At 38.4% G+C, this 23,055-nt stretch overlaps 1 protein-coding gene across 6 annotated transcripts; it reads left to right on the top strand.

Moving 5' to 3' along the window:
• The first annotated feature begins 7,474 nt into the window (after positions 1 to 7,474).
• On the top strand, positions 7,475 to 22,926 carry LOC113586937 (interleukin-31 receptor subunit alpha). 6 transcript variants are annotated; one of them, XR_014125101.1, is made up of 17 exons: positions 7,475 to 7,697; positions 7,845 to 7,895; positions 9,990 to 10,043; positions 14,296 to 14,352; positions 14,684 to 14,792; positions 15,222 to 15,361; positions 15,597 to 15,739; positions 15,948 to 16,080; positions 17,524 to 17,612; positions 18,143 to 18,353; positions 18,861 to 19,040; positions 19,184 to 19,315; positions 19,492 to 19,644; positions 20,204 to 20,347; positions 21,346 to 21,439; positions 21,626 to 21,931; positions 22,166 to 22,231. XR_014125101.1 is itself a non-coding variant. In XM_081720063.1 (17 exons), exons 1-17 carry the CDS (start codon positions 7,664 to 7,666, stop codon positions 22,856 to 22,858), a joined length of 2,499 nt encoding a protein of 832 aa, XP_081576189.1. In that variant the 5' UTR covers positions 7,475 to 7,663; the 3' UTR covers positions 22,859 to 22,926. The 6 variants fall into 6 exon arrangements, 5 of the variants coding, with proteins under 5 accessions (XP_081576189.1, XP_026881167.2, XP_026881168.2 ...); XM_081720063.1 differs by having other exon boundaries at positions 21,850 to 21,931; positions 22,166 to 22,926; XM_027025366.3 differs by lacking the exon at positions 9,990 to 10,043 and having other exon boundaries at positions 21,850 to 21,931; positions 22,166 to 22,926.
• Positions 22,927 to 23,055: the final 129 nt, after the last annotated feature.

Raw genomic sequence — 23,055 nt, 5'->3', positions numbered from 1 at the left:
ATGTACTGCTCCTAGGCAGGACTGTGCCCAGGTAATGAGTGCTGTGTGGCATTGCAAAGAAGCAAAGAGCTGATCTGGTAGGCTGAGATGGTGGGGGTGTTGTGATCAATGTACCAACTGACAGCCCGCATGAAGCAGGAAGGAGGAAGGACTGGCTCACGGCTGATGGGAAGAGCCTCCATGCTGTACTTCTGAGAGAACAGATCCACCTTCAGGTTCTTGGATTCTGGTCTGTAGGTGACCTGAAACACACACCAGGAAATGAACCCAGACCAGTGAGTCTGCATGCAGGTTAGCCCTTGGTGGTTTGGAGGTATTCCAGGTTCTTGCCTATGCAGCAGGTCCATCAAGGGCTTAGCCAGGGTACTGAATGACTGGATGAGTTGCCGATAGAAATGGGTGATCCCTAGGTGCTGCTGCAACTCATGGCATGTCTGGGGTTATGGCCATCCATTTACCGCCTCCACCTTACTGGGCTGCACCTGCACTCAGGCTTTCCTGATGATGCAGCCATTTTCTAGGATTATCCTCCTTGCGGAGGTGGAACTTGCACTTCTCCAGCTTGCAATATAGATTATTGCATAAGATAGTGCTGAGGATCTGATGTACATCATGCTGGTACATGTTGGTATTACGACAGTGAATAGATAGATGTCATCGATTTAAGTGGCAATACCTAGGAATGCCCTTTGATATATGGAAGGTGCTGGGACTAGCCCAAGACAAAGAACCAGGTACTCATAGTGTCCTGAGGCTGTACTACAAGCTGTTTTCCATTCATCACCCTCTTTATTATGGAGAGGTGGGGAGGGGGGGTGCCGACGACAGCTCCCTCCTTCAGGTTGATGGCACATACTCATACTCATGGTGAGAAGGGAGCTTGGCAGCCTTGGTGGGGCTAAAGACTTTTTTGGTTGCATCGTACTGGCACATCTGTGGTTTGCAAAGAGCTGAAAGAGCATTTATGGAAGCTTAACCACATCAAAGACTTTGCCTGTATCATGGAACCATTGTGAACCATCAGTAAATGAATAAAATGTGCTCTGCCCAATATCTATCATTCAGTAGCTGTACACCAGCCAGAAGGGAGAAATAGTTTATGGTTGGAGTCTCGATCATTACACCCACCTAATGAAGCAACAGTAGCCTTCACCACAGATACCTTCCTCTATTTGTAATGTGTCCTTGATTTTCTACAATGCACATGAAAATATAATGTATTATTATTATTATTTTTATTATTATTATTATCCGGATTCCGTATGACCTCCAGATCCTGTGTGACCTCCAGATACAGACACACAAGCAAGTGATGGTGAAGCAACCAGAAATCATAGTAGATACCCTGCAGAACCCTAAGTGATCCCTAAGAAACCCCTAAGAGATGAGTGCAATTCTAAAAACAGCGACAAGAAGTTACCACAGCTTCAGACTGCCCAGGCCTCTAGTAGAAGACTTTAGTATGAGAAAAATAAGATCTGACCAGCAATTGGAAGGGTGAGATAGAATTTGAAAGAAACATTATCCACTGAACATACGGGGTGATGTAAGTCTCTTATAACCTGTACATTAACGTCTGAACTCAGTTCAATACAAAAGCAACAACATTAATTGTCACTAGGGGGCAATATAGTACTTTATTATTTCTATGTTATCGCTTTACCATGTATATGGCCCAGTATGCGTTCAGCTTTTAACAAATACAGGTTTCATGTAGTTCACTTTCTATATTGGTTTTGGTATTGGTTTTGTTTAAAATGAAAAATTAATGCATTTACCTAAAAAGAAAGACAGTGTTGATCTGTTGTAAGCTGTACTGCTCAAGGTCATTGCCTTCAGGCTGTACAGAAACAAAACCATCTTTGACCCTTCTCTGTAAAAAAGTGTAGTTCCGTTTGACAGCCATTTATTTGTTTTGGGCTGAATGTTGTGAACCTGTCTCAAGCCCAGGTCTTTCAGCTTTGCTACTGAGAGTCATGCCGGTAATTCCTGTGCGGTGTTGAACTTATGATATTAAGAAGCCATAGGTTAATTAAAACTACTGTGAAAATAGACACTTAAAAAAATGACTTGATAGCAGTAAGTACTCCAATATTTTTTCCTGCATCCAACCCATCAGACTTAACCCATCAGCTAATTATCCTTCTTTTTAACATCTGTCAGACAGCTCCTTGCCTCACCTCCACTTCACAGTGTTGACACTTCTCCACTAGACAGTTTTCAAAATCTGTTCACTTGGCCTGTCACTTACCGACCAAATGTTTATGTTGAGTACACTAATTCTTTTGCTGCTACATGTGGTCACGTTCATTATTCTGTGTTGTTGTTATATATACCATCTCACATGGAATTTGTACAGTAAGCATGTCCTGTTTCTGCACTGCTCACATTCTATACATTTTTGCTATATGTGACATACTGTCTAGTGCAGTGTATTGCATTATACCTATTGTATTGGCCTTTGAGCCCAGTTACACTACAGTTATTTGGTGCATAGTGTTGCATAGTGTTGCACTGCAGTTCAGTGGCCTTTGCTACATGGTCCTGCTTTATTGCACTATATGTAGTCCTAGTCCTTGTGAGTAATGCATTAATGTTGCACCGCCTTGGTCACTTGTAAGAATAGGCCTGTTCGTATATGTTGCTCCTATGCCATAGATACAATCTTACATATGATATACACTATATTATACTATTATACAATATACACTATATTATACATTATATAATGTATATGGGTGTTAGAATATAGGAAAGAATATGATGCACTTTCAAAATAAAACAAACCAATCACAATTCACGTTTGATTTGATCCGTTGCTCTCATAGAATGCTACATAGAGTTGTGCACCTAAACAGTATTCAGTGTAAATAATACAGTCTGTTTGCGTTTGATTTTAGCATTGCCCTCTTGTTCTATTGTTCTATGTGTGATGTGATAAACATTTACCAGCTCAAGACTCACAACCATGCCACCGCTCTGCAGCTGGGTAGAGTGGACAGTAGCGTATACTGTACACAAGTAAAAGTACTATTATTTTAAAAATAATAAATATAAGTAAAAGTAGAAGAAAAAATTATCTAGTAAAAAGACTATTTAAGTTGCAAGTTTCATCAGATCTCATTTAATAATCAGAATGGAACAGCCTGATTTATGTCCAAAATATAACTTCTCTTCAAATCAATTGTAATATGTATTTCCACCTTCAAATGATGTGGGCTTACCATCCCGTGATCTGAGGTACTTTGATTTAAATACCACATAAATAACATTTGTAGGTACAGGATGTGGTTGTGACACAATGTCATGTAAGGCTGATTTGCTCTTTGCTCTGGATTTTTGTCCAAGTTGATGTGAATTGGATGAATCAGTGTTCCATCAATGGCAAAACGTGGGACTTACTGTGATGTCAACCAGAGGAAAATCAGGATATGCCACTATACTTGTCAACAGCAGTTTAATGACAACCACAGGCAACAGAAAAAGGACTGATCAGAAGAGTGTGGGGTCAGACAGGAGGGGATAACTAACACACCGCAATGATGAGAACCAAAATCGACATTGAATTAACTAGCAAGGATCCAACTAAACCAAACAAACCATAAAGCCACAATACTATGCTATATATCATATCTACATGAGATTTTTGATATTGGCTAGGTATGAGGGTAGTGGTGTAGTGGATCTTGTGATCACTTTATGATTAGCATAATTTGAGGTCATATTTTTTGCTAAACAATTGGGCATGTAAGTAGTTGAATGTCAATATATAAAATCACTAACAAAAATTTATTACAGCAAAAATTGTTTTTCTCTTGAAAGAATGCCTTGACATGGATGTACATGCATGGCTGTACTCCATGATTTAGTTTGGCTGCTGTGCTAGTTCTGTTGTTCTTTTGATTTTCCTGTTACTTTTAGTTATTTTACACAGAATATTTTTCATTTTGTGTTTTTTTTTCCCACATTGGATCTTTCTAAAAAATGATCGATTCAGGGCCTTCCATGTAATCTAGAATGCAATAACATTCAGCCAAATGTTCTATCAAAACAAAACAGCTCGACACTCTCTTATCTTTGGCATCTCTGCAGTGTAGTCTTTTCATCTTTTGTATGACAGGTGCAAAAAAACAAAACAAAAAAAACTTGCCACTGATTGGTGCATTGATAAGAGCAGTGGTGGGGAATTTTATGACTGCGTGGCAACACTGACTCTCCAGGCCCTTTGAATAAATGCACAATTTCCTGTCAGTGGAGCCTGACTGAATCTCACACAATCACTTTTTTGCATCTTCATGTGTGTTCATTTTGGGAGGTTAAGTCACATAGTGAAATGTTGACATGAAAGATTTGATTAAGACTTTATTACCCTTACCATGAAAAACAACCCTCTAAAGAAATATTATCAATTTCTCAGCTTACTTTTCTTGTTTTACTATCAGACGTGAGACATGATCCACTTGAAATATTAACTAATAAATACTAACTTTACTTATGGTTGTGATGGCTAGACATGGCTATCTATATCTCTCCATGATTATCAGTCACAAAATAAAGGGTAATACAGCTAAGGTTTTACTTTCAAGGCCAGGTAAGAGTAAATGAATACTAGGCACCACTTACACAACACTCGCTTTCATCTTATAAGGAAAAATAGATTTAAATAAATTGCTATGAAAATGTTCTCCACTACCCACAAGCCCTCTTGTTAGTATAGAACCTGTGCTCTTTAGATTGTAGTGATGAGCACTGGAAGACTATCAGGGATGCCATGTGACAGTAGTGCCTTAAATCTATGACACTGAGTCCTTTGTTCTGTTTTGTGTGAGGAATTACAGCTACTATACACGTCAGTGCAACACTCCCATAATCAAAACTACTCTGATTTTACCTCATTTTCCTTTATCTCTTTCAAATAAGTGCAGCATGGTCAAATTGGTCTTCTCAGTCTTTTGCATAAATTTTTACCTGAATACTGCCTGTACCGTTCTCTAAATCTGTATCAGTAGCTGAAAATATTAAAATGCACATTCAATGCATATTTATATTGAATGGGAGATATACCAGAGCAAATGTGTCTGAAAATATGCTTGCGTATTTAGTTTATGGAAATTAATAGAGCTTTGTACTTTTTTACACTGAGGCCTCCTAAAGGCTCTGAAGTGTGAAAATGCTCCTTCCTCTCTCTCTCTCTCTCTCTCTCTCTCTCTCTCTCTCTCTCTCTCTCTCTCTCTCTCTCTCTCTCTCTCTGTGTGTGTGTGTGTGTGTATATGTGTGTGTGTGTGTGTGTGTGTGTGTGTGTGTGTGTGTGTGCGTGTGAAAGACTTCAGACTTCAGCTCCAAAGGAACACATCACAAACATCAGCACCAGACCAACTGAAACTGACTAAAAATAGTATAATTCAGTATTGCAGTGTTCAAGAGTCTGTATTTGCTTTGACCTAACACATTGCCTCTTGAACAGTTCTGTTATTATATTTTGATACAATGCAAATTTCCAGCCCAGCTAAACTACCTTTTCTCAAGGCTGCCTCAATACTGAGTACAAAAGGTTCAAAATACCTAAACAAATGGAGTTCTATTTACCATATGCACTATGAAAGAACAAAATCTGAAATACTAAACAATTTCCTGGAAAGCATGTACAAGATGGCTTGAAATATGTCACATGAAAGAACACATTCATTTCTCTGTGTTTCAGTGCTTCACGATGCATTTACTCTGCTCACACATGGTTACACACATTGACATTTCACACACCTCTTCCTTGTCTGAGGTGTGCGTAGATGGAGCATCTTACCAAAAATACAGGAACATGGCTTCATTATCATAAAGTACCAAATAGGAGTATCAGAGAGGAGCTCCTCTCTGCTTACAGAGAAACCAAGACCAGAGACCCTGACAGAGACCCAACCCACCAGAGACCCTGACAACTTCTGAAACCTTCCTTCATGAGGAACGTTTTCAACTCTGTTCAGTGTTTCTATATGTGGTTAAAGGCTTCCAAAAGCAGAAGGAAACTGAATACCAATTTAATACTACCATCATGCATTGCGCAGCTGCAGTTGATGTAATCAGCATTTAGAAATTGAACTAGAGATTCAGTGTAAATACACTGCTAGGTAATGCATTAAAATTGTCTGCACGCCTTTTCTTTTGATTCAGTTTTGAGCAAATAATACTTGGCCTGTCATTAGCAATACTCCTACATACAATGACTGAAGAAGTGTTGTCCTCTAATACTCAAGTTATATAAAAGGGCTGCAACCAAATGTAACCAAATTATAACTGTATTTTTTTTAAAAAGCAACCAATAAATAAACTCACATAGCTTATACTACCAACCTTGTTGTTCCACTATGGCTGACCCACCATTCAGTATGGGAATTCAATTCAGAAACCTATAATTGTAAGCTATTCTAGATTTCAGGAAGTGTAACTTCCACAAAGAAGCTTGCTTGGGCCCTTTTTGGCCAGAGTCTGAACTGTAAATATTTGTTTGTGTCTATACATTTCCTAGACAACATGCAGTTTGATGTCATTGAAATGCCTTGCTGATGTGTTTGGAGCCTCTGCTTTACTAAACAAAATGCACACACACACCTCCACACACAACTTCCAACATTTTATTCCTGCTCTCTGTTGAACAGAGACAAGCTACCCTTATCTAACCTTGGTCCATGTTTCTCTGGGCGGATTAGCTTTACCATCTTACAGGCTGTTCCATTACTTTAAGGGCTTACGTGAAGTTCATTAGATGACCCTTAAGAAAGGATCAGGTAATTGAAACTAGGCTTAAGAGGATGAACTAATCTTATCTGATGCAATTTCCATTTCAAACCAATGAAATGAGTGTACTTTAAACTGTAATTAATATTGTAAAGATTTTAGGACAGAAAAATTTTACATTTTGTTTCTACATCTAAGTTTGTTTGTTTTTTTGCCATTTATAGATGACAAACATGACAGTGTTTGTAAGACATATGACATGTATTGCTTTGTTCAGTGTCAGGTGTCCTGAGATGTTTATTTTTTAGCAGCATGGGGATTACATCCCATTGAAAACACTGCTTTTGTGTTAGTGGTTTCATTACCTTTTTATTGTAATAACTGTATAATATATAGGAATATCTCTTTCTACCTTCACCTTCCATTATACAAACAGATTTCTGTCTGATTATGTAACGTGCATTATGATAGTGCATAGAATTTCCGATGTATATAACCTTTCTTTTTTAATTTTTAATTTTTAATTCTCATTGTAAGAAAATAAAGATCGGTATCGATACTGCTATCAGGATGCTATCCTTGGTACATAATGCAGTCAAAACATTGCGCTGTATCGTCCGTCCCTACTGTACCTGCGTTGATAGACAAATCCGCTCCTCGAAACACTGCGAATGACGCAGAAGATACGCTTTCAAGAGTCGTGACGGGAAGTTCTCCAGGGTGTTTTCAAAATAGTCATGAAACGGGGCCAGAGTTTAATTAACTAGTAAAGGGTTGTACCCTTGACGTTAGGTGTCTCAAAACTGTCCAAAAGTGGGTGGCTTATTCTGTTGACGTGCGGGAAAGTATGGGAACGGATTTCCCCTCTAACTCGCTGTTCTCTGATAGTAGGCTGTTTGACCTCAAATGAGACGTCGCTTCTAAACGAACAAAAATGTGTGTTCGCACAACGGTCTCCATTTCTTATGGTGCGTTTGCCATTTCAATTAACATTATTATTTTCATAGAGCAGTGAACTCAGACTTCAGCAATGCTGCTCCTGCTCAATATTAAATGTTTTAATGATGATTTATTAGCTGACTTGTAACTATTGATTTTGAAAAATATTTCTATAGTAATCCTGATTGGATGGACCTGGTCATTAACTGTCCTTTACGTTTCGGCAGGTAAGTTCAATGTAGTAGTTAGGCTAATATAGACTAGGTTAAGTCTAAACGTGGGTAAATGGCTAAGTCATGTTTCTACATATTTAATTGTTTTGTTTCCGCAAAATAAACTGTTATAGCTATAGACATACGTTGCATCATTAATACTTATTTTGACCTAATATTTAACTATTATAAGTAATAATATTTAATACGTTATAACTAGTTTTCCGAGTTGTTTCAACACAAGGTAACAAAACTTCATCAAAAGAAAAAAATTCTTCGAAACACTATTTCGGTTTCACAGTACTCTTTTGGGTACGGTCAAACCTGGGTGTTCTGTTAATGAAACTAGAGAATATAGTGGGAGTATATATAGGTAGGTAGCACATGCGTGTGTGACCAGAGAAGTTGAAATTTTTATTTAATAGCTTTGAGTTGTCATCTTATTACATAAGTTTCATAAATTTTCTGTTTTCTGTTTTAGAGAAGTAAAGCTGAAAAAATAGCTTATACACAGTGGTGCTTGAAAGTTTGTGAACTCTTTAGAAGTTTCTATATTTGTGCATAAATTTACCCATCATCAGATTGTCACGCAAGTCCTAAAAGTAGATAAAGCCAATCAAATCAAACAATGAGACAAAAATTATTTATTGAGGGAAATGATCCAAAATAACATATCTGTGAGTAGCAAAAGTATGTGAACCTTTAGGATTATCAGATCATTTGAAGATGAAATTTGAGTGAGGTGTTGTCGATCAATGGGATGTCTAAAGAACAGGGATCTAGCAAAGTCCTTGTCCTGTACCTGGAGGAGTTGGTTAAATGTTTTTTTTTTGTTAAAGTAATCCTTTGCTTCTATCCCTCATTTCATCCTTACTTTTTTTTCATTCCTCAATTTTCATCCAATTGACTTCAATTCATTTTTCACTGCTTTCTAACTCCTATGCCTTAAATTCCATAACCACCAGCTTTAGTATACCTAGTAAGACTACTCTAATATAACTACACATCAATTTTTCTCCACTCTTTCTTTATTTTTCCTTTTTCATACCACCATCCTCCTATTGGAATCTATTGACTTTGATACTCATTCAGTTTTAAAGTTAAAAGCACTAAATTTTTATACTAATTGATCTACTAGGCCCAATCACCAAACAGCACTTCATCCTTATCCTTCATCTAATCACCCCTTCTGTTCTTTCATTCATCCCTCCATAGGAACCCATCGATTTTATAACTCCTTTCATTTGTAATGTAACTGTATTACAATTTAGAAGTTCTCAATTTCTGACATGAAATTTCATATCTTCCCTTCATAATTTTAAATAAACTGATTGTCAGTTAACATAGTAATTGCTTTCGTGTTGTTTGCCAAATCAAAGTTTGTTCAAAGTAGTTTTTATTTATTTACTTACCTAGTGGCATGAAAACCAATATGGTAGTCAAGATAGGGACTTATGAAGGCATGGTCTGTTTGTATGTTTCATTCTGAGTAGTGGACAGAACATAATGTTAATCAGGTAATAAAAATGCAATTTGGGGGAAGATTAACTGTAGTGACTAATATTTTCTGGTAGGGCTGAAAAATGTACAGAAACAATACCTTTTTGTAACGCATTTGCAGGGACGAGGCAAGAAGCAGAATGCAAATGCAGGAGGTTCTTTAATAAACGAGGGAAACTAAACAAGGGAAGCAAATAAAACAGGGGAAAACACTAGGTTAAGGCAAAGTAACACACAAACTAAGCAAACAAATAAAACAATGACAATAATGACTCCACACATGACCAAATTTAGCAAAATAACCGATAACATGGGCAACCAACTAACTAGTTTTGAAAACTAACAACATGATCAAGGGCCTCATGCCTCACGTGTGACTAGAGCCATTCTTAAAGAGGACATATTATACTCCTTTTCAGTGTTCATAATTTTATTTTGTGGTCTATGTAGCATGTTAATGTTAAATGGTCTTTTCGTAGTTGTTAAATGCATCTTTGTTTATCGTGTTTGTTTAATGTTGACCATGTTGTGTTCGTGTTTATCGTTTGTAATACGTAAGTGCCGCTCTTGTCTTTTGTTTTGTGTAATTAAATGTTCATCCATGCCAAGAGAGTCTGTGCGTCCTGTTCCATGCCCTGCGACACTCGGGCCACCATGTTACAGGTATAAGTTGACTGTCAAGTCTTTAGTGCAGAATTTTAATTTAGTCTCATTATTAAAGGTGTTGTGTGTTGTGTTGACATGCCACTAGACAGAGAGAGAGGGTGGGGAGGGCACAGTGAGGTCTCCCAGGATATTGTACACTTCCCTGTAGCCTGTAAACTAGTCAAAAAAATTGTGTTAAATATTGTTGAAAGGAGAGGATGATTGTGTGAATGCATTTGAGCTGGGTCTGTCTCCTTCAGTTTATTAGCATTTTTAGAGTGTTATCGTCTTTGTGTAGGTCTGTCATTTGTTATCCCCCCTCCCATTACGTTTGTGCTGGTTCTCGATCTTTTTGTTCCAATGCTACATTATTGTAAAAATAATAATAACCCATACATTGATTACAGAAAAACATCTGAAGGATAGAACAGAAACACTACATGCAGCTAAATACAACTAAAACCTCAGCTAGATGAGATGACAGCTGTATTATAGCATTCATGCAATTCTACTGCTTCCAGCTGTCTAGTCCCTTACCCTTACATCAGTTACTGCCAGCTTATCAGACATTTCTCTATAAGGTTTTTCAAAAGGCTCATTATTTATTAGTGTTGGATCCGCACTGAAATAGTTTTGCAATAAATTCTAATTTTTTTTAATTATTTTTAAAATTGTCACTATGTAATTATAACTCTATTTAAGAGCTTGGTGACTTAGTCTTCATTTGAAGACCACCAGTGACTCAGCTGTATGGACAACCAGTGGAAGTTCATTCCGCCACCTGGGTGTCATGAGGTGTGTTTATGCATGTCGTCTTTGAGTCTTGAGGGATGGTGGCTTGAGTTGAGCAGTACTTGAGGCTTGAAGGCAGTGTGTTGCAGAACAGTTTGATTAGTGCCTTTAGGAATGTGGGAACTGGTTCAGTTATGGCTTTGTAGGCAAGTGTCAGTGCTTTGAATCTGATGTGAGCTGCTCCAGGGAGCCAGTGGAGGGAATGTTGCAGTGGTGCGAAGTGAGAGAACATCAGGAGGTTGAAAACAATCTGTGCAGCTGCTAGCTTTCTGGATGTGTTGCAGGGGTCTGATGGTTCAGAGGGGAGGGTCTGCCAGGAGCGAGATGCAGTAGTCCAGTCTTGAGGTGACAAGGTACTGAGCAAGCACCTGAGTGGAAGAGAAATGGTTTGATTTTTCTGATGTTGCTGAAGAGGAATGTCCAAGTCAAATTAGCAATATGAGGAGAGAATGATAGTTGGTTATCCAGTATTCATGAATGAAGAGATCTCTAGTGGGATCCAGAGAACAGGAGGACTTTGTGGTCAAACGCGTATCAGGACCAGTGACATCATGGTTGATGTAGTAATGTGCAGCTTCTCAGTAACAGCTACAGGTGTAGGTGTAGCTACAGGACTGTGCAGCTTTAAACCCAGACTGTATATTAGAGACAGATGGTTGTTTGTAAAGAGAACATTCAAGAGTTTTAGAAAGAAAAGGCAGAAGTGATGCTGGTTTGTAAATGCAGATGGCAAAGCTGTCAAGCTATAACCCTTGCTGTTTTGAAGGCCCTTGACCTTGTCCTGATGACAAGGAATCATTCCAGATGCAAGTGATGAAAGGGAGCAGGTCTTGCGATGGGGTCTGGAGCAATCTAGAAGACATGGAATCAAAAGGACAGTTGGTAGGGTTACAAATGTTTGGGTCCAGATCCCTAGTGAGCAAGGCAGTGCTGACATTTACTCTCTGGTCAGAAAGACCAAGACTCAAGAGGGAACCCATGCTCCTGAGCCAGAAGTGGGAACCCTTGTTCCTGAGTCAGTATATCATGATATTAAAGAAGCAGTGAGTAGCAATTTACATTGAGATTACAGATTACAACCAACTGAAAACCACTCCCTTCTCACTCTCTTTCCAAACCTATGGTGGCAGCCAATTGCCAAGGTACTTCCATATTTATGTCATCATCCATGCCCAGCATCAAGTATCCATAATATGTCAAATGATGATCTTACTTTAGAAAATGTACTTAGTTATTTAGTCTGTAAATCTATATGTTATAGATAAACCTATTTGTAATATGACAAATTTTATTGTTACTTGTTTCCACAAGAAAATACACGGAGGACCATAACACACCTTTATAATACATAGGGACTGTTTATTAGTCTTTTGTTTTGTTTTATCTAAATGTATTCAAGCCTGGTCATACCTGGGTACATCTACAAAGTATTAGCTAGCTACCTTTCATTACTTTATGAAAAGCCTGCATGTTTATATTTTATTTGTTTTGTTTAGTTGATCATGTTAAAAAACATGGTGAAATCTTTGCCACACATTTATGAAAGCTGAAACAATATAAAAGTGTTTTAAAAATACATCAAACTTGATGTGAACATTCCACTATATTACAATCACATCCATTCAGAAAAACAGTATCTCACGTGAATAGGCCTTTATTCTAACAGGCACTTAGGCTGACATAAATAAATAAAATGTTGAATGACATAACACATTGACTTCATGCATTGATTAATACTGATTAATTGGAAAACAATAAGGTTGAAAGGTGTCAATCAACAAGGGCCTCTAATGGCACCTCTGACCTCAGTCTCCACCCCACCGCCCGGTTCTAATTCTTACGAACTCCAGAACCATACTCAGCCCCTCACTGCCACGCCTACCTCTTCTTGCACACACTGCTCATCTGGTTCACCAGAATACTAGTACACACCTGATAACTATTTTCATCATTATTGGCCCCCTACTTAAGCGCACCCCCTCGTATTCACTTCGCAAAGTATTGCCAACCCTATGTTGCATACTGAGCATTCGAGGTGCATGTTTATCTTCCTGGTTTTCGACTCCTGCCTGTGTTTCAGACCTCGTCTCCTGCCTGATCCCTGGACACCTCCCAGACTTTGCCCTGTGTTATTGACCTCGGAGAGACCTGACAACGATTACCTGCCTAACTCCTCTAATCTGTTCAGTTTCACCAATAAAACCTCTTGCAATTGCATCCTGTCCATCGTGTGTGTGTGTGCAGTCGTAACACTAATTATCAAAAACTGCCACTAATAACATCATCAACAATAATAATAATAAGAAGAAGAATTACAACAATAATAACAGCAGTAATGATCGTTATAGTAATTATTCAATAACTTAGTGATAATACAAGATTAAAAAACAGGTACACAAAAAGAAAATAATATTAGTGTGTTTAACAATAGCTAACAGCTGTCTTATAGATTTGTCTGTGTGTCCGTGTGTTCATGCATGTGTGGGGGGTAATATGGGGTAATACTAAGTGTTGTCTTTGGTTATTCTTTTGAAATTGCTGGCTATTTGAGGAATCACTAGGGTTACTGAGTGCTGCCAGGATATGTGGATTTCAGGAGATTTGTTTTTGATAGATGCTGAGAGCTTGGCCACTGATATATGGTCTGCGAGTAAGTTTTTCCAGTGATAGGAATGTTTTTCCTTGATTTCCAGTTAACCACTTTAGATCAGTTTGGTTAGTGTAGTGTACTCTGTGAATTACTTTATATTGTACAAGGTTGTTGTTAGTCAAGTTAAATGTATTTTTTACAATGGGAGTAACTGTAAGGTTTTATTCCCATTATCTCATTGGCACAGAAAATTGTGGGTTAGGTTTGGGTATTTATACATTTCATTTATTCATTATTCATTTTGGATAAGAGTTTGAAGAATGAATATTGGTAAAATCTGAAATTGATGGTATATATATATATATATATATATATATATATATATATATATATATATATATATATATATATATATATATTCTTTGTCTTTGATTTTTGAACATATTTCCTGAAAATATTGTTGAAAGTAGGGGACTTCAAGGTTTTTTTTGTTCTTCAGTTAATTTTGGAAGGTAGATATTATTGAGAAATGCGTTGATATCTTCATAAATCTTTCAGAATACTTGATGCATCTCCTCTGGTATGGGCCTGATCTTTCTCTCCATGTCTTTACAAGCATTGTTTTTTCTTTGCTAGGTTTCATTAGATCCAATAAGAATTCCACTAAAAATTGTTTCTGTATTCAAAATACTGCCTCATTAGGTCACTCAAAATTGTCTGGCTTGTTTTATCGACATTTTTCACAGTATGGTGTGATCTCCTCTAGTGTGTACATAAATGTGGATTAATAATGTTGTTCCTTGTATCATTGAAAGGTGTAAACTAGTTAACAATGGATTAAGATGTGTGGATCATTTGACCCCTTGTTGTTGTCTTGTTATTTTCTAGTGTTGTGCACATGCAATAACAAAAGCTTATGTGAGAAACAGTGCAGCGCCACTGAAGGTAAGAAGGCTGCTTATTGAAAACACCTTGCACATCCTCCTTTGATTTCATTGGGCGTTTAAATGTGCTGAAAATACCCTATTCTATTGTATTTATGGTAAAAATATTTTTCCCTTTAAAAGCATAGCACATATGATATTGCATTAATGTCTAGAATTGTATAATCCTTAAAGCCTGCTATCAGAGGTTGACTTAGTGCTGATCTGATTTGGGCAAAAACCCTATTAGCAAAGAACAGTATACTTTTATCATTTTTGTATTTGCATAAATCAGTCCACATTTCAATAAATTAAATGTCTTAGTATATGTATGTCACTATTAATCCCTGAAGCAAATAAATTGAAATGCTCACCGAGGGTTCTGGGGGAGTCAACAGTCATGGACTACACCTGCCAGTGGAATGTTGAGGGATACAGCGAATATGTTTTCTTAATAGAGCAGTAAGTTGTTATTAGTACAGCAGTCAATTTATATTTACATCTTGAAAATTGGCACATTAAAAACTTTATGGACAAACATCCTTGGAGCTCTTTGGTTTATGTTGTACTGAAGGGCTCAGTTTGGACACATTGTGTAGGGGTGGGTGGGTGCTTTGAACTGGTTTTTATGAGAGGCTATCTTGAGTTCTCATTTGTTTTTCTATTACCATGTGTCTGTTTAGCTAGTTTGTCAGGCACTAAATGCGTTTGAAAATGGAGGGAAATATTTGCAGTTTACACAGAGCCTTTCAGCTTTTTTGCACAGTTTAGCTCTTTATCACAAATTTCTTCACATTTTCAAGATTGTTGGTGTCTTTTTCATGCTTGATGAGTCACTGTTTGCTGCATCAACTGTGAAACATTGTAATAGAAATTTCTTTTCTGTTTCAGGAGGTCATGTATGGAAAAAAAAAAGTCAGATTCATTTTCTCTGAGACCTAAAAGAAATGTGACTATATATGCCATAGCTGAGAGTGATGATCACAAAAGATGCATCATCACAAAGTTCAGCAGTTCTCCTGAACTAATGAGTAAACTCCTTTTTTTCGTAGAATTAGTAGAATTAACTAATGAATTTTCCTCAGTTTGGACAGAGCACTCTCCACCATTTCACTGCGAGTTATACTGTGTATGACTATGTATGTGACGAATAAACCAAACTTGAACTTGAATAGGATATGAATAAAATATTATATAAAACTATATAGTACTTGTGTTTTCCAGTTTTATCTTCATTATTCTAATTTTTGGTTTCTTGTATTTCAGTACATTGTGAGCCACCTAAAAATGTGCATTTTCAGCGAAGTTCTGGCCAAATGAGGGTTACAGCTGAGTGGGATAACAAAGTTAGTCATTTAGAGCGCTATTCTCTGAAATACAAGGAGACCAACACCACAAAGTGGAAAGTGGTAATTATAATGCTTACATACACCTATGAGTTGAGAGTGCTAGTCTAAAATCTGTTTTGTGATTTACATCAGCAAGAGACAACCCTACTCCTGCATAAACACTGTGGATAATGATATGAAAAGTCGAATCTGGTAGGATGGATTTGTGAGTGACGCTTTGATTTCTTCTGTGTTTGAATACTTTGTCAGCCACTTCCTTATACCGTAGGTGCAGTTGCAGAACAGCAAGGACTATGTTGTGTGGAATCTTACTTCCTCTGTGTCCTATGAGATGCAACTACAGTGTCTCACTAGAGAATGTCCTCACTGTCCCCCGGGTGAGGTCATCAGAGTTCCACAAGGTGAGGTTATTGCTATCGAACTCATTCCAAAATTATTCCACAACACTGTACAAGCTTTCAAGTGAAAATTATCTCAATTAATAATCTTAATATATTTATTAAACTTTGTCACTTATAATACACTGTATGGACAAACGGATTGGGACACCTACATATTACACCTACAGGAGCTTTTATGACATCCCATTCTAAATCCATATGCATTCATATGGAGTTGGTCATGGCTCTGTGAGGTCCAGTCAACAAACAAAACACACGAAGGCAAACAGGGGAAGCAGGCTATGAAACACAAAGACATGGAGTACAAAGAAACACAACCACTTGACTAAACATGCAATGAACAGCAAAGACACTGGGAACACGACAAGGTTTAAATACATGAATTTAACAAGGTAGAAACAAGGGACAGGTGTAAGCAATCAAAGGAGAGGTGGAGAAAACGAAACTATGGCATGGAACTAAAATACACAAGACAGGGAAAACACAGAACATGGAAGCTGGGAGGGACTAATCGTGACAGAAGCATAGAATTTGTTCAAAATATCTTGGTATGCTGAATCTTAAGATTTCCCTTCACTGGAACTAAGGGATCTAATCCAACCCATGAAAAAGAACCAAATAGCATTATCCATCCTCCACCAAACTTTACAGTTGGCCCAATGCAGTCAAGCAGGTAATGTTCTCCTGGCATTTGCCAAACCCAGACTCATCCATCAGACTGGCAGATAGAGAAATGTGATTCATCACTCCACAGAACACGCTTCCACTGCTCCAGAGGCTAGTGGGGGCGTGCTTTACACTACTCAATCCAATGCTTGGCATTGTGCTTGGTGATGTAAGGTTTACATGCAGTTGTTTGGCCATGGAAACCCATGCCATGAAGCTCTCAGTGCAGTGTTTATGTTGATGTTAACACCAGAGGAGCTTTGGAACTTATTGAGTCAGAGAGACCTTTACACACTATGCACCTCCGCACTAGGTGACCCCACTCTGTAACTTTATGTGGTCTTTATGTGGAGTTGCTGTGGTTCCTAATCGCTTCTACTTTTCAATATCACCACTTACAGTTGATTGTAAAATATCTCAGAGGGAAGCAATTTCATGAACTGACTTGTTTCAATGATGGAATCATATTACAGTACCACACTCAAATGCTGTGAGCTGTTTAGAATCACCCATTCCACAAATGTGTGGAAAGGCAGACTGCATGGCTTGGCACTTGATTTTATACACTTGATTCTATGGGGTTTGGCTGAATGAAACTCCTGAATTCAATGACTAAGAGGTGTATCCCAATACATTTGTCCATATAATGTATATCTAGAGTGATTAACACTGAAAACACTTTGAATCAAACACATTTACTGAATACTTTCTGATTGTTTAATAGAATATATTGTTGGAGGATACTTGAGCTTAACTTCTTTCTTGTTCTCAAAACAGAATTGTTAGGCACACCAGACATAAAAGAAGTCCCAGGTCAGTCTCATTTCATCCATTCTGGACAGAGGATAGTAATCATAACGTGGGAGGTACTTATATATCTTCACTCTCCTCTATTTCTTTTTCACCTGCTTCGATTTTTGCTTGCATGAGACTTTCTTTCCCATAGAATTGCTTCTGAGTGTGGTTTTCATAGTCCCTGCAGCATTTGATTCAGAACTGACCATTTTAAATGAATCCTTCCAAAATTTTTCATTCCCTCCCTCCTGAGCTATTTTGTTCTGTTTTTTGTTTATATTTAACATTTTGGCAAATGCTTGCATATTCGGGTGAAATAACCTCTTTATTCAATTTGCAAGTCATTCATTGTCATTCAAATATAATGTGATAGTGGTGAAGATGTATTCCTTAGCAAAACCTCCACCTTGTTTACACCCTCAAGACCCTGCATCACTGTTTATTTATGGCTGTAAATTTCCTAGGTTTAAATCGTAAAGTAGTAATTTTGGGGAGTTCCCACTTTCTCTGACCACTATGAAAATGTATACATTCCGCACATAACCTTTCCTGCTGTTATAGACAGCTGATTATGGTTTTAATACCTGCTTCCTATTTTCAGTATGTGGACAGGGAGGCAGTGGAAAGTTATAATGTAACAATTCAGAAGGCATCTGGAGAACCTGCCGTAATAAGCAGTTACTTTCTCCAATCTCCCACCGTCACTCTGGTTCTATGCTACTCTGCTTACAACATCAGCATCAGTGCCTTCAACAAAGCTGGCTCTTCACCTGCTGCACACGTACTTGTAGACGACATGGAAGATAAAAGTGGTATATGTTTCCCTCTTTCCACAGCCACTTTGTTAGAAACACATGGCTATATGGTTCTTACACTGAGTTGCCAAGGTATAGGCTACATTCACTGCATAGCTGGGCCTAAAGATACCAGAACAATTGTCTATACTCAGAAGATGACTGATGGTAACTTGTTTTGTTGGCTGTCATGTTTCTGGTGGCCCCTTTTGTGATACATAGCAAGTGTTGTCTGGATATATTATGCATATATATCTGCATGCATTTTATACAAGTGTATCCATTATTACAATGCTCATAACAGTATGCATTGCTAGTGTGTTTACAGTGCAAATGAATATTAAATGCATTCAGCTAACACTTGCCCATTGGTCTTAATCATTAAAGCAGTTATGCCTAATAAAATTATTCTGTGTCTATTCAGGCTCATAAAATTAATATTTGGCTCAAATTCAGGCAGTGCCAAAACCACAGAAAGGTGTACCAGCAAGCATAAAATCTATGAAATGTGTTTGGTATCTGCAGACTGGGGTGTAGCGTTTAATGTTACCATGAACAGCAATGACAGCTTCAACCTTTCATGGAACAGCTCGCTGTCAGAAAAGTATCACTGCTATTTGGTAGAATGGTGGGAGATGGGAGAAAAACCCAAATACATGTCCTTCTATCAGAAGAAGAGCTACCATGAAGTCAGAACTGAGAATGGTACATGGTCTTCCTCCTTCTGCTTCATCTAATCCTCATTTAAAGATTATTTATCCTTCTTATGTAGTGCACTGAATTGTGTTGCCTCTGCTGAACTGTGCCCTCACCTGTCTCTCATGCATTTTCATTTGTGTGGTTTGCAGCATTATTTCAGCCATATAAGAGATACCACTTTTTGCTGCATGTCAGGCCATATAAAGACACCTGCAACCTGAAGGACGCCAACAACAGTGAGCACACCTATGGCAGGACCCAGGCCTACCTCTTGGAAGGAAGTCAGTTCCATTTCATATATGCCATGACCATGACCTATCCTACTCACACACTCTGTAGTTGAAGTGAAATGAACATTGTATTGTATTATGGTTGCATAATGTCAGTACATTGCAATAGTGATGCGTGGCCACCCTGAGTTGACTTACCCTGATTTATTCACATTGTCTTTTGTCAGCACCGTCTGCTGCTCCTGGGAATGTCAGCATCTATAACATTACCCACAGTTCCTTTGTGATTACATGGAATCCAGTGTCTGAGGTGGACCTGCGTGGTTTCTTGCAAGGCTACATTATTCGATACATCAATGTGCCTGACCAGAGTGGAAAACGTGAGTGCAATTTTACAAGGCACTGTAAAATTCCGTTCTGATCTGTTGCAGCATATTAACATGAATAAGTATGAATAAAAAGGTGTCATGTCAGTCTGGTGTGGTCCCCCATATAGTGGTAAACAACTTAATTTACTTTTTGCTAACATTTAACAAGTTTTTACAAATTTCTGATAATGTGCTAGAGTACAGAGCTAAAAGAACAGAATCTATGCTTCTCTTTAAATATTTATTCAGTACAGCGTACAGAATATTCAGCAATTACACTTTGGTCAGGGTGATGTACCATCTGTGACCTTGACTGTGATGCTCTTGTGCTTTGGTGTTATTTTGCACTTTTGGAAGCTTATTCAAATTCTGTCAGGAATTATAAGATTTCCTGCTTAGCCCTCCTCTTTCTTCAAATACATTCCCCTCTTTCTTTTAAACTTTCACCCACTGTGGTTTGAAACAACAATGTCATTAGTAACAATGAACAGGCTATCCATCTGTTATTATAAAGTATTTTTGCCTGAACATGATGTTCAGTGATATTTTCCCAACTTCTTTTTCTTTTTAGATGTCACAGTGGAACCCAGTGTGAGCAGCTACAAGTTGCTGAATCTGAAAAGCAGAACTATGTACAGTGTGCAGCTATCTGCATACACAGCTGCAGGAGAGGGTCTAAGCAATGAGCCTTTGCACATCGACACAAAGCCCCTGGGTGTGTTCTTAATCTTTTAGGGTCTACCCACCAATTACCACATTTCCCAAAACTGGTTCTCAGAACTAAAACTCTAACCAGACCTGATCCAGTGATCCAAATTGCAGTTCCTTCTGCCTTCTGGAGGAAACTCATGCTGAGTCTCCCTCCTTTGTCACTCAGCAATGTCAAGGCCTATCTATACTGAAAAAGTGTGACAAGGGCGGCAGAGAGGAAGCGAGAGGCGAAGTTCCATTAACAAGTTCTTTCCGAGTAGCGTTTCCGAGTCTAGTGGATCCTTAGGAGCGGAGTAGCATCTCTCCAGTAGGCTCGCGTAGTTCAACTACTAATGTGCAGCGCCGTCCTTCCGAACCTGTGGGTGTATAAATACGTGTGCAGGTCAGTGAGATGCAGGTGTACCCTGTCAGAAGACAGGTGATTGTGAGCGAGGAAAGTGCGTGACACGGTTCTGGTCCGGTAGGAGCGTGTCCCCCCCCTTTGGGTACCGATCTACCATGACAAATAGGAACTGGAAGGCACAACAGCCCTGATCTGCAAAAGGTGTCTTGCAAATTCTGTCCTGACTGATCACATTAGTAGGAAGGAGAAATAGCTTTCTTGCCTTCCAGTGAGATCATGGAGGCTTTAAGTTTGCTAACCCTGAATTGCAGGATGCATGACTGTACCAGGGAAAATTCACTGAATCTTCCATAGAGAATATAATCCTTCCTCTCAATCTTTATCTGATTCCTTGTCCTTCGATTTTTCATATAATTTACTGCTCTACAAACAAAGAAGCACAATGGATCGGTAAGGTTCAATGTCCCATTGTAGAAGAGGTTTCCTTGCCTCATTTATCATGCAGAATATCAGCTGGTGTTGAAAATGTGCCAGTGGTTTGTCAAGGCTTTTTTGTTGTTGTTCTTGTTAGAACAGTATTATTATTATATATTACACATCAGCAAAAATGGTCAGCCAACTGTCAGCAAATATTGTAACTGAACGTCTATCTTTTCTAGATTCTATGTCTATGGATGGAATGTTGGCAGGAGTCATTGGGGGGATAATCACTTTATTACTGGCTGTTCATTTCTGTTGTCGATTTCTGCAGAGGTAAAGTCTCATTTGGCTCTGAGAAATAATTTTAGTATACAGTTTAGGGGACCTATTATGCTGATTTTCAATGTTCATAATTTTATTTTTGGGATTTACAAGAATAGATTTACATGCTTAAATATTCTAAAAACATTACTTTTCTCATACTGTAAATCTCACCCTCTGTCTGAAATGCTCTGTCAGAGCTCTGTTGTCTTTCAGCCCCACTGCTGATTGGTCAGAACATAGATCTGATTAGTCAGAGGGCCCCACTATGTTCTGAATGGTCAACCATCAGAGCAGTTCCACTCCTACATGTTCCACCCATCCAACACTACAAGAAAGGGAAAAATACACAACATAACAGGTCCCCTTTAAATGTAAAATCACTGTCTGCTTTAAATATCAAACACATCTCTATTACCCAGATCCAAGAACTGGTTATGGCCAAGTGTACCAAATCCTTGTAAAAGCAATGCTGTGCAGAAAATTGATGGAGGGCAGGAACTGGTAAGTGTTTAGGACCAAATGTATTATATTGTAAAATGAGGTTTAATGTATATAGTTTCAGAAACCATCCTAGTTAAAATGGCTTGCATTCATAGATTATTGTCCATAGTGCTTTGACTATGAAGCATTTTGAGCTGTTATCTGTGTATGAAAGGTGCCATAATAAAAATAACAGTATATTATTATTATTATTACGTTCTGGAGGTTATATATAGATTCTCTGATCTTCTTCAGGAGATGCTGGAGCCCCTACACTGGCAGAATCTTGAGGGGACTGAGACGAGTGTGTGTGTAGTGGAGGGGACTGAGGCGAGTCTGTGTGTAGCAGATAGGACTGAGGCGAGTCTGTGTGTAGCAGATAGGACTGAGGCGAGTCTGTGTGTAGCAGATAGGACTGAGGCGAGTCTGTGTGTAGCAGATAGGACTGAGGCGAGTCTGTGTGTAGCAGATAGGACTGAGGCGAGTCTGTGTGTAGTGGAGTTCAAGGAATGTCCGGCCACCTGTCCTTCCCTCACTCCTCGGGACTTTTTGAAGGCTACTCTTATCCCGGTCATAGTTACTGAGAGCACTGATGACACCCTCATAGGTGAACCCACCGAGCCACATGCAGCGTCAACCATCACAGACTCCACAGCTAATGAGGTCTTTCCCATAGATGGTAACACAGAAGGTTCTGCACTGACCCCTCCCACTGATGCCATTAACACGATGAACACCTCAAATACAAGAGGAACAGATGATGTCTTAACAGTGAAGCCCAATGTACCCATTGTGAGTGACTACACTACCATGGAGCTATTCCAGCAGATTTCCAGAATTGCAGTTCAGAGCACTGTCAATAAAATAGGCTGCTCAGAGACAGCTCCTTCAAATCCGGAGGACTACATGCACCAGGCACTCACTTACACAGAGGACCTGCAACAATGAAAGGAGCTTCTGACAGTGGAGACAATAGCATTGCGAAATATATGCTGTAATATTATTTTAAAATCCATTTTCAGAATCATTGCCTGTTTTGTTTTTTTTAACTATAGAAAATTTTTACTTGAGGTATAGTCTCTATTTATATTCGGTAGGGCAATTCTAAATCAATTAGACGTACAGTTTGCTTTCAAAAGTAGGCA

This window comes from Electrophorus electricus, chromosome 8, assembly GCF_041902795.1.
Source record: "Electrophorus electricus isolate QZ-2024a chromosome 8, ASM4190279v1, whole genome shotgun sequence".
In the NCBI taxonomy this organism is placed as follows: domain Eukaryota; kingdom Metazoa; phylum Chordata; class Actinopteri; order Gymnotiformes; family Gymnotidae; genus Electrophorus; species Electrophorus electricus.
This window is presented reverse-complemented; position numbering and strand designations above follow the sequence as displayed.

Bases quoted from the DNA above. Each gene is read 5' to 3' on its own strand.
- LOC113586937 (XM_081720063.1), top strand. From the start codon at position 7,664: ATGTGTGTTCGCACAACGGTCTCCATTTCTTATG. The intron at 15,740-15,947 runs GTAATTATAATG...CTTATACCGTAG, and splicing joins ACACCACAAAGTGGAAAGTG to GTGCAGTTGCAGAACAGCAA. The intron at 17,613-18,142 runs GTACTTATATAT...TCCTATTTTCAG, and splicing joins TAGTAATCATAACGTGGGAG to TATGTGGACAGGGAGGCAGT.